We start from the raw sequence: 11,846 nt of genomic DNA on the forward strand, positions 1-11,846 counted from the left end.
TAACTTTATTACCTATACTACATCATAAATCGCAAATTGTCATTTTTGCATCTCTGATTTTTTTTTTAATTACGATCTGATAGTCAAATTTAAATAATGAATTCATGTTTAGCAAGCAAAAATATAAATATGTATATCGAGAATGACTGTTCATATTCGTGTCGCAAAATAAAATTGTACAGTGTAATTTTTTATATTATTTTCGATTTTCATTAGTTTTCCATAAACATTCAAATTTTTTGTATTAAATATTGACGATTGCCAATTAAATGGTTATCGTTGTTTATTATTTTGCAAATAATTTTCTAGTAATAAAAGTTTCATCAAATCGGCGTGTATAAATTGAATAATATTCATTATAAGATGCTTAAGAATATAATAATTAAAAATATAGTTCTTTGAAGACATACTGCAGAATCGGACGAAGGTAATTCTTGCGACTGCGAATCTGAATCATCTGTTTGAGGTAACTCTGACGGCGGCGGCGGCGGTGGTGGTGGTGGTAGTGGTGGTGGCGGCGGCGGCGGCACTTCCACTGATTCTTTCGGTAACGGTGGTACAAAATGCCCATTAACAGACACATTCTCCACAATATTTTCTACTACAATAAAATAAAAAGAAATTATCTTTTATTTTTATAAAAAATAAAAAAAAACGAATTGAAATTATTAATAATATGAACTTAATGTTGAAATAATTCTTATATATATTCGCTTCTTACGGTAATTATCTTTTTAAGTAAAATTACATTAAATGTTAATATTTATTCAATTGGAATATGATTAATATATAATTATACCTTCTGAATCTTCTATGTCCATATCACTGATTGTTGTTACATTTACATTTACATTAACTGGCGGAGGTAATTTCAGTTTTTTACGTTTGTAACCATCATCTGTTTCTTTGCCTTGCAAATGTAATAACATTACCTGTTTACTATGTATAGATTGCATTTGCGGTACCCAATAGTTGTGGCTCTCCTACAATCGACAGATTTTAATGCTTACGATTTCAAATACAAAAACGTGTAAGTTACGAGATAAGATCATTTTCATGTATCAATATTGATTATTCAGCTACACATTACTTACATCTGAGGTACCAGGAGGAGGTGGAACATTAAAACCAGGAAAATCATATATTTTTTTAATATCATATTGATCTTTATTTCTATGTGTGATGATTTCGCCTTCTTTATGTGTATCACTTTCCGCTATTCCATCAGAATTGAACAGCGATAAACCAGAATGTTGTAAACGTGCTTCTTCCAACCACCCTGGAGGGTAGCCAAGTAATCTCATTCTAAGAAAAAACGTTTTGGCACGTAGAATGAACCTCATTGGCCCATTGAATTGAGAAATATAAATCTTTTCTTTTATTTTAATTTAATATTTAATTTCATGTAAACGCATTTGTGTTTGCAACAATTAGAGATTTAAAAAAAAAATATTATATTGATTTAGAAATAGCAAACATAATATTAAAATTTAAAAAAATTTATTACTAATAATAAAAATATATACATACATCGACTTAAATAATATAAAGGAACATTTTTCCAAAATCCAATAGATTGCATAATTATGTCATACCTATATATGTGTCTAGGTAATTGATTATCTTTCAATCCAAGAGCCTTTCGTAATTTTTGGCTTAATTGACCAGGAACCATGTAACTAAATCTTTGGTCCTCACTCAAGTGATATCGGACTCCTGTATTATGTTTTGAGGCAAACTCTTTACGTTTTTTATTGATATTGCTTTGATTTCTAGGCAACGGACAATCTCGCAAATTATGATTTCCATTACAATTAAAGCAACTTAATCTTGGCATGAAATCTTTTGGTGTCTCATGAACTGATTCTTCAAATATATTTTCATATTTCTAATATAAAATAATGTTGTTTAAAATATAGAAATAACAAATACAAAATAAGATAACATTTGCCGTAAGTTAGAGTAAAAAATATCACACAGAGAGCAATATTCCTTAATGAGAAAACTTTATATAATGATTATATGTATATAAAAATATATACATATATATATATATATATATTTAAATAACATAATCGTTATATATGCATATATACATAGCTATACATGTATATACCTAGTTTTGCCATAAATTCTGTCAGTAGTTTAAACGGATAGAGCAAAAAAAATAACAACAGACCCAAAATTATACACATATTCTGAAAATAAAGGAAAAAAGCTACAAAACCATCTATTTTGTATTCGAAATGTCCGCCTTTGTTCCATATACATTTGCATAAATGTTGCTACTCATCGATCGATTTACGCACGATCTCCAGAGAATTATAGGAACATTGTTCTCCAGCCTGCTTGCGTCGTTTACGCCTTGTGTGCGAGGGCTGAGTGGAAGGTCTTGTTGGAAGGTCCAAAATTAACCATCAGCAAAGTGTGACAAAATAAGAGGCTTAACAACAGTCACAAAGATCAAGTCCTTAATTTGTTAGACTATAAAATGTGGAAGCATTATGGAAAAAATGGCTTGCAAGAAGCTCTCATCGCAATTTGGAGTTGCTCAAGCGTTCCGTTGTGTCAGCAGCTGAGAAGATTTCTCTGAAGATCGTGCATAAATCGATCGATGAATGGTCTCAACGTTTACGCAAATGTATATGGAACAATTGCGGCATTTCGAATAAAAAATATATGATTTTGTAGCTTTTTTCCTCTGCTTTCAGAATATATGTATAATTTTGGTTCTATCTGTTGCTGTTTTTTTTGCTCTATCTGTTTAAATTACTGACAAAATTTATGGCAAGACTAGGTACAAGAATAAGAAAATTAGCTAATAAGGAGAGGCTATGAACTGTCTCATCAATTTTTATGAATTTATATGACATTCGTATGTGGTAATAAGTAACAGAACACACACACACACACACACACACACACACACACACACAAAATCCTTTTACTTGTTTAAATATTAAAAAATCTTGAGAAATAAAAACATAAATTAAGAAAGATATTTAATGTCTCTAAAACAATTTGTCTGCACTTGAAATAGAATAATATTACATCAGAAAGAACATTCAACAAATTACTTGCCAAATTTCATAAAATATGATAAAGAACAGTTTATAGCCTTCCCTTGTAAGGTAGATGAATAAAAAAAGAGCACGTTACCTGACCATAAGTTGGAATATCCATATCATTCTTTACATTCGGTTGTTTATCAATTGTAAATAAAAAATCAGATGTGTCACTGCATTGTATATCATCGTTTTCTACAAACTTTTTATCTTTAGAATCAACTCCATCATCCCAAATTTCTAAAGTCAAATTTGACTCATTTGAGTCTTTCTTACGACGGGGTTTTGAGCGCACTAAAGTATACAAGAAGTCTTTTATTTGTCGCCGATATTGCCTGTAAACACATGAAATTCAATAAGAACTTAAATTCATCAAAAATTCAGTAATAATGAATATATATAATGATTTTAGTTGCATATCCCTATGTTTAATGTTTAACAATACAACTATCTATGATTAACGTGTATCTATTTTTATTCTCACTCCCTAATTTGATATATATAAAAAAAAAGGAAAAACAGAAAAGCAAATTAATTTAATTCTTTAGATATTGCAACAATGAAAAATTTCAAAAAATATAAAAATAAAAATTATTAATTTGAGAAATTAGAAACTAGTCATTTTGACTGCTCCAGTAAGTCTGATGTTAATGTGTGAAATAAATCATTATATTTATTATATATTTAATTCACGTTTAATAATTCATTGTGCAAATTAAATAAATTATATTTCTTTATTAACGTTTGTTGTATCAATATTAATGCTTAATGCCGAGACACTGCCAGGTCTCCTGATAAGTATATCGCGTATTATTCTTTTTCTTCAAAACATATATAGAAAAATAATAATGCTTATAATAAAATCAGTAACATTCCTATACGTCAGATATATCATTCTTATAAAACCAGACGGAACAATTCCCGCGCGCGCATTGTAAACAAAGCGCTGGAACATACGACAAGACGCACCTTGAGACACTCTCGTCACGAAACATAACCTTAAAGACGGGCTGCGAGTTGTTGTCGTTCGATCGAACGAATTGCGAATCTCTCCGCGAATGGATCCTCGTTTCAATCGTTTCGATGTCGTCCGGAGTCGAGGCATGACTAATACTCTTCGTACTGTAGACCTGAATTTCATCGTCGAGACAGGAGGAAACTTTCGTGTTGTAACTGGTATCCAGCTCGATCACCTCCGTCTCTGAGTCTTCGATGATCGACGAGTCCAACGGAATCGTATCCATGCTCGCATTAAACACGCGGACATCGCTGTCCATCGTAGACGCGCGACGTAAAGAAGCTTCGAAGTTTTCGCGCTCCGTTCTCAGGACGAGATACAAGAATGCGATCAACGCTACACGCACACGATTATACCGACGCGTATATGCGGTGCACTGTGTAGTAGTATCTATGTATTGAAGTATTGGACTGGTATTGGAATTTGGACGGAGCAGTAATTGGTATTTAGCAGTTACAAATCCCCGCGCATGCGCAATGCGCGAGCAACGCTCAGATGCTACTTACAATGTTGTTCATTTCTACCAATGTAGATTAACTTCAACCTTTTACTTCATTTTTTATATAGATTTTAAAAGTTTTTTTAAAAAATAATTAAATTGAAGACCGCTGAATAGAAAAATGGAATCAAAAGAAAAATTGAAAATGAATAAGAAAAAAAAAAATCTTCAAATTTTAATGAAAGGTTGTATTGGGTGCATTCAGTACTACAATCCCGCTCACTGGGCATTCAATGAGCTCTTGTACCTGTTTGGTCTACATATTTAGATCTAACGGAATATGCCAATTAGATGCAAAAGCTCACTGAGCGATTGTCATTTTGAATGTACTCATTTGAAATGTTTTAGGAGCGTCAATGTGAATGTATAATTTACAAAATAAAATTAAAAAATAAAATTAACAAAACGTATATCAATAAAAAAACATGAAGAAAGATTATTAAATTATTTCTGGGTTAATCTAAATATCCGCTATAAATCAATAACACCATTATATTAATTAAGAGATTCGAAAATATACACTTTTAAACTTGAAAATATGCACTCATGTATTAGAGTGTCGATTGTGTATGTACATATATCTTAGAACGAGAGGAACGAGGTGAAAATTACAAAAATGAATGAATTCATTAGATGTTGGCTAATATAATTTTAAATATTCTAATAAATTTGTATTCATTTTTGTAATTTTCTTTTATCTCATTTTAAGAAATACAGACGATCTTCATATATCATTTTAAAATGATACATAGATAATTAATAATTATCCTTGTTTAATATTTGTCGAACAAAGTTAAATGATTCGGGGGGGACATTCAGGTGGGAGATTCGAACATAGTCTAAGAATTTACTTTAAATTTTGAGGCTGGTATTCATAATCGATTCTTATTTCAAGACCGTCTTAAGTAATGTCTTAAGATGCTAATGCGGCCTTTTGATTGGTTTGTAACATCTTAAGACTTAAGACGATCTTGAATATAAGAACTAATTATGAATACCTATAATGCGATATGAATGCAATCGTTTTTTTTTCTGCAGTATAATGTGAATTATGTAATTTTGTCTCGATTTATAATTATCGATTGCTTGCGAAATTAACGAAATGACAAGTTGAGAAGTTTATTTCTTCATGAATATGGCGCAATGCCGTTCTTGAAAGCACAGAGAGTCACGTGGTGCCAACAACGAATAGAAGCTTGCAAACGAAATGGCTGGCGACACGCTATATACTTTCCCGAGAGGAAACGTATTACTAAAGCGTATTATAAGGGCGAATGGAGAAATAATAAGAGAGAGGGCAAAGGCATAGGAGTTAACAGGTATCACGAAAATTATAGATCTGTTCTTTTTAGCAAAAGTTCTCTTTTTCTCTCCAACGTAGATAGAAAAAGAAGAAAGATGAACCGTTCAGCTAAAAAGAACAGGCCTTATGTTCGCTGGAGGTTCTTCTCATTTAACATGAATCGGTAATATCAATTTCCCTTCATCTAATGTTTCCATATTACGAACTAAACACGCGTAAAAAATTAATTAATATGATAATCGTAAGATTTTTTTTTACAAAAAATATAATTTTTATAATAGAATGTAAGTTATCCTTTCTGTGATGAATTATACTCTTTTTCTATGGATCAATTATGTTTCAATTATCAATTAACATAAGGAATAGAAAAAAGCAATTAAGAAAAGTTATAAAAATATATAATCGAAGAATTATATAAATTTTGTAATATCTTAATAGTTCTCTTAATGTTCAGAATGTGTATTAATTAATACACATTCTGAACATTAAAAGAATTATTCTATTCATGATTTAATTATTATACTAAGATTTTTTTACGTTAAATATATACAATAAGAGCATAGAACGTTTACTTCGTGTCTATCGATTTAATTTAACATTATAATTCTAAAATTACTATCAAATATACAATAGCTGCCAAAAGTTTCTGGTCATTATATAATTTTAGATAATTTTTGTCAATTTATTTTATTGTTATAATCAACTTCAAGAATTACGATATTTCGAATACTAATAGTAACTTATATATTAGTTAATATACAAGTACTTGTATATAAAATCTTTATCTGTACAAATTCTTTATCTGAGCAATACAATAAAATTAGTAAACTTATGGCAACCATTCTATGTTATACACTGTTATATATCTTGCTTGCTCGCAAGATTATGTATATCCAAGCTGCCGATATTTCGTTCGCTATTTCATTAGGAATTGTTCCTTCGCAGTTACGGTTGGATATATGAAGGCGACTGGTGTAACGACCACAAACACGGTTACGGTGTCCTCAGTAAAATTACGCAAGACGGCGACGTGCGCAAGGTGTATGCTGGCAACTGGGCGAAGGGAAGGAAGCACGGATTCGGAAGTAATTGGTACAAGGACGGCAGTTACTATGAAGGCGCATTTCGAGATAACAAGCGGAATGGTTACGGCCGGGTTTGGTACAAATGCGGCAGCGGATATTACCAGGGCATGTGGCTGAACGATCGTTACCATGGAGAAGGGATATTCATTCAAGGTTGCAATCAATTAAGAAACAAAAAAAGTATATGTGAAATCTAGAACTGCTTTGCAGAATGAATCCGCTTAAAAGTCTTTTTCAATTTCTTTTTAATTACGTAATACATAGAACAAAAAGTTGATACATTTTCCTTAGCGTCCTTAGCTTGTGTTTGATTTTATTCTTGGCGTTTGCGAAAATTGTGAACTATAAATTACATTATTCCTCATTCAAGGCGCTCTTCATACTTATCTTCAAGAAATTCCCATAAATATGTGTCTTAAAATCTTCATAGAAAACGGCAATCTTTACGAGGGTCACTTTACAAATGGCAAGAAGGAAGGTCGAGGTGTTTTCTACCATTTAGAGAGACGTCAAGTACAGGAAGGTTGTTGGGAGAATGACGTCTGCGTGAACAGCACGATAGAAGACATCCGACAGCCAGCTTTATATCCGATATTGCACATTCCGAGGATAAACAGTCGAGCAGCGATATACTTATAAGTGCATTCATTGCGTCACGTTTCGTTTTCTCTTCTCAGATCAATTTGGACATAATGGTTTCAATGGTCTTTCTCGCGTTCGCGGCAAATGGAAAATATAATGCGTGCATGTGATTTCTACGTATAATTTTTTTATTTTAGTAAAGAAAATTAATAAAGAGAATTTATTTTTAATTTTGATTTTGGCGATCAGCGCATTTCACGCGCCAAAATGATATATACAAATAATAATCGGGTATATACATGATGTCCCACCCAACATATCTCTTTCATCTTTGCAGGGTAAGCACAAATCCCGCTCCAAACTATACTTTTGTATGAACGTATTTTTGATTCGATCTTATCCTACAAAGATGGTAGCACGTATAGCTTCAGGCCCAGGATGGTCGAATCACGATTTGAAGATCCGGATTCGATTCCATATGTGCTCCACTTCCATTCGATATATACCTCATCTGATATGAATAATCTGCTTAAACAGGAATAATTAACAATTTGAAAAAGCTTAAGGCCATGGCGTTCTGACGAGCTTCATCTCGAAGCTTTACTACTTTAAGTTGATTCGAGATAAAATTTGTGATATATACTAAGTGTGTGTCCCTCAGAAGGATAAACACTATTATCATTGCACGGTACTATGGCCCTATACAGTATAGGCTGAAAAGGAACTCAAAGAAGAACCCTGCAAAGATAGAGTGATCATATTGGATGGGATATCCTCTATTATGTCCGTACAGCACAGAAGTTTTCAGCAATATTGCTGGAACGTTTGCAATGTTACTGGAATGATTTGTGCTGTGTGAACGTTTTCAATTTTCATCGAAATGTAATATCTCGAGTGATATCGTGATGATACCTACATCGCCGCTTTTTGATATTTCGTTCCTTTTTACGGCAGTCAAAATATTTGAATACACGAGAGTGATGTACTTGACGCGTTAAAAAATGATAAGCGGAACTGCTGTCTATTTAAGAAAAAATATCGACTTTCGTGTGTCGGCGATGGCAGAACGTGTCAGATATAATGTATCTGCCTAGTATAACGTTACAACACTTAATAAATATAAAAAAAAAATCGATCGAGTTTCTCGAATAAGCACATTTTTCGAAAGATAAGTACATTCGAATACGTAGCTAGTCATGTCACCTCTCGATAATTCAGACTATTATATTATCGCTTTTGCACTATACGGCGATAACACGCGGAAGGTTATCTGGTAATAGCCTTAAAGTATACTATTCTTTCTACGTTTTAAGTCGCAACGCGAATGAAGGAATGTATTTTGTATCTACATATACAACGATGTTATCGAACTTCGTATCCTTCCTGAAGTCGGCACGATGCTTTTGTAACGCGCGCATCGTACAGATGAGCGGAGTCTCATCGCGCTTATAATAATTTACATCACAGAGAAACACGCATATAAAAAAAGAAGAGGAAGATCCTTATCTCTTTTGACCGAATCTTCGCAACATCTGTAGCGCGTTGTGTGTGAAGAAAACAATTGTCTGTCATGTTCTTCGAATGATTCAAAAGACTTTCCTGGCAAGAATCCTCCGAGAAACATCGCAAGCGCTCGTCGCAACACGCTGTCTTAGAAAAGATCTCTGCCCCTTTGTCTCTATCTCTCTTTCACGCTGTGTTCCGCGGAGCGGAAATTCTTTTTTGTCGCGTTCAATTCGCGAGTCCAATTTCGACGGCAGGAAAAATTGCGAAGACCGATTCATACGATATGCGTTACTCCGGTCTGCAAAAGATTCACGCCATTTCTGCCCTCCACATCCGTGGACTCGATCTGTTCCTTGAGTAACTCGAGTTCTCGTATGCCGGATACTGTGACTTCGTACTTGTGCGCAACGAGACTCCGATAGAAATGTATCGCGAATGCAAGAAAGATTATCAGCACTGGTATCAACACTATGCAAGCCGACCAGGCAGCGACTTGCGAAAAATCATAGAACTTCACCCAGCAGAGTATCGCGATCTCTAGCAGGAACAGAAGGAGGCCTAGCAGCGTGGAGAAGGCCCATGCGATCTCAATGTACCAATGTAGACGCTCATGCGGCGACTCGTGCACAAGGCTTATGCTATGCAGATTGCAGACGGCTTCGATATTCGGCAGTATACAAGTGGATATCATCAGCGCCAGCATATGCACGGCTACGAGCAAAGTTGTGCACACGGCGAAGGCGATCAGCATCTCCGGTGGAACACGTGTTTCGGGATTCAGCTGTACCTCTACCATGGCGACCTGTGGACAATGACCGATCTTTGTCGAGTCTTAGAAATTACCTCAGCGCATTTATTATCCGAACAGTATCGAGAAATGTGAACTGTCGTTAATCCTACGTGGTTTATTTTTTAAAACGTAATTACACGCGTGAAGTGTTTCCCAAACATTATATGTCCATTTTCATTATTCTCTTTAATAATTTACAATTAAATAAAGATTGATAATTCTATACTTCTTCAGATATAAATAAATGCAAAAATTGTTTTTAAATCGTGCAACAATTTGCGCCAAATATAATAGTGTATATAAAAAGCATACATTTAGTAGTTTGATAAGTAACTTGATGTCTTGGATAAACTACGCGAATAAAAGGATAACAAATAAAAAAATAAAAGGATAACAAATACCAAATAAATGTGAAAAATGCATTCAGATTCCATCTCGCTGCATATTCGATTAGGAAGTAATAAAATTCATTAAAAAATATGATATATATAAATGAGTTTCTTTCGAAAATATTTAAATATTTAAATACGTATTACAATTTTATACGCGCACGTAGGTATTTTTTATCTGCGCAGATATTCGTTAGAGAAATATTCGCGTTGATGAGTTAGTTCAAACAATACAAATCGCTTCCGGAATTATGCTCTTCAGTTCACAGAGAGATTTTTTTTTCATTTCCGTGTAATTATTGCAAAACCAAACGATGCTATCTATTATGGTTAGCTCGATTAATTAATCGCGGAGGATGCGGACACGCGTCTCTATGAATATAGAGGGATCGTGATAAAAACTTATCGCACTGAATGGAATTCTATCGGCGGAGGACCGTTTCGTTTCCGGGAGCGACGTTTCCTTACCATAGCGAAACCGGAGAGCAGAGCTGACGTTTTACTGGACGCCTTGAGCTTCGCGCGGCTCAGCTGCAGTTTTCTCCAGGACAAGTAGCCAGGTGTGTGAAGACCATCCCCCGCTTGCGACATCGTCGACTGTGAGGAACAAAACGAAGGCGGAGATAAGAAATTAGTTTAAACCGGATGGAAGGGCGCGCAATCGTAGGAAGAGATATGTGATCGCGTTCTCATTGTCTCACAGAGAGGCGGGGAGGAAGGGATACTATAAAGCGCCTGCGACACTTGACCTTGCGATTTCACGGGGGATAAACTCTTCGTGGAAGCTTAAGCGCGAGTAAAAAAGAGAGGCACGTACCAGAAATCGATGGCAACGTCGGTGCCAATGGGAGAACTTGCCAAAAGTCCCGCAGTAGTAGGACAAAAAACCAATGGATGCTGAACGAAACAAATAATAAGGAAAATTAAATTAATGAAAAATGTAGAAACGAAAACGGTGGCTACGTTACGGCAAGATCTGACTGCGTCTTGCGGGAGGTCTGGCGAGCATAAGGATGAAGAAACACGTGCACACACACACACTCACACACACACTCGTTTACATACACACATATTATACATAGAAACATTGCGTGCGAGAGAGCACTTGCTGATGCATGCATTAACGAGAGACTTTACATCGTGACTCAATGTTTCACATATTCTCCGGGAAGATGTTACTCAATTTAATTTACAATAGCCTGTGTCTTCGTCCGATTGAGATTTCCGGTTGGGCGGAAATGTTAGCGAGACGTTAAATAGAAGATAATGAAAATGTATGATCCGGATGCAGAATGCGCGGAAAAAGTATACATAGAAAATAATGTGTATGAACGATATACAACTATTGTAAACTATTGCGACATTTACAAGCACATCTTGTGCAAAATGAGGCGCTTTCGAAATATTCTCGATTCTTTCAACGTTTCGTATGATCTTTACTTTCATGTCCAAATCTGACGATTGAATGTAAATATTAATAAATACGATATCAAGAAATACCAACTTATGATGTATGATTAAATAATCATGTTGTTTTTTTTCTACCTACGTCAAAATGTATCATTGCGTCTTGATACGTCTTAAGAAATGACTGACGAGCGAAAAAGAA

The 11,846-nt window shown here is 34.3% G+C and overlaps 3 protein-coding genes across 3 annotated transcripts in view; 1 reads left to right on the forward strand and 2 right to left on the reverse strand.

Annotated features, from left to right (window-relative positions):
- The window catches only part of LOC108756975 (zinc finger CCHC domain-containing protein 8 homolog), a 5,590-nt gene extending 1,056 nt beyond the window's left edge, over positions 1-4,534 (reverse strand). Inside the window, exons 1-6 of the mRNA XM_018501190.1 lie at positions 4,035-4,534; positions 3,160-3,400; positions 1,596-1,888; positions 1,095-1,305; positions 800-983; positions 411-601 (exon numbers count right to left, since the gene is read on the reverse strand). Of these exons, the coding sequence (XP_018356692.1) occupies positions 411-601; positions 800-983; positions 1,095-1,305; positions 1,596-1,888; positions 3,160-3,400; positions 4,035-4,342 (1,428 nt within the window). The 5' untranslated portion in view covers positions 4,343-4,534. The remainder of the gene's footprint in view (positions 1-410; positions 602-799; positions 984-1,094; positions 1,306-1,595; positions 1,889-3,159; positions 3,401-4,034) is intronic.
- Positions 4,535-5,672: 1,138 nt separating this feature from the next.
- Positions 5,673-8,263, forward strand: LOC108757026 (MORN repeat-containing protein 3-like). Its single transcript, XM_018501274.1, has 3 exons — positions 5,673-5,901; positions 6,831-7,123; positions 7,401-8,263. The coding sequence occupies exons 1-3, from the start codon at positions 5,726-5,728 to the stop codon at positions 7,607-7,609; spliced, it is 678 nt and encodes a 225-aa protein (XP_018356776.1). The 5' UTR covers positions 5,673-5,725; the 3' UTR covers positions 7,610-8,263.
- Positions 8,264-8,351: 88 nt separating this feature from the next.
- LOC108757025 (calcium release-activated calcium channel protein 1-like) overlaps positions 8,352-11,846 on the reverse strand; it is a 23,154-nt gene continuing 19,659 nt past the window's right edge. Inside the window, 4 exon segments of the mRNA XM_018501273.1 lie at positions 8,352-9,860; positions 10,706-10,834; positions 11,055-11,114; positions 11,117-11,134. Coding sequence (XP_018356775.1) covers positions 9,333-9,860; positions 10,706-10,834; positions 11,055-11,114; positions 11,117-11,134 — 735 coding nt within the window. The 3' untranslated portion in view covers positions 8,352-9,332.

The sequence above is a fragment of the Trachymyrmex septentrionalis genome, unplaced genomic scaffold, assembly GCF_001594115.1.
Source record: "Trachymyrmex septentrionalis isolate Tsep2-gDNA-1 unplaced genomic scaffold, Tsep1.0 scaffold131, whole genome shotgun sequence".
NCBI classification, from domain to species: Eukaryota; Metazoa; Arthropoda; class Insecta; order Hymenoptera; family Formicidae; genus Trachymyrmex; species Trachymyrmex septentrionalis.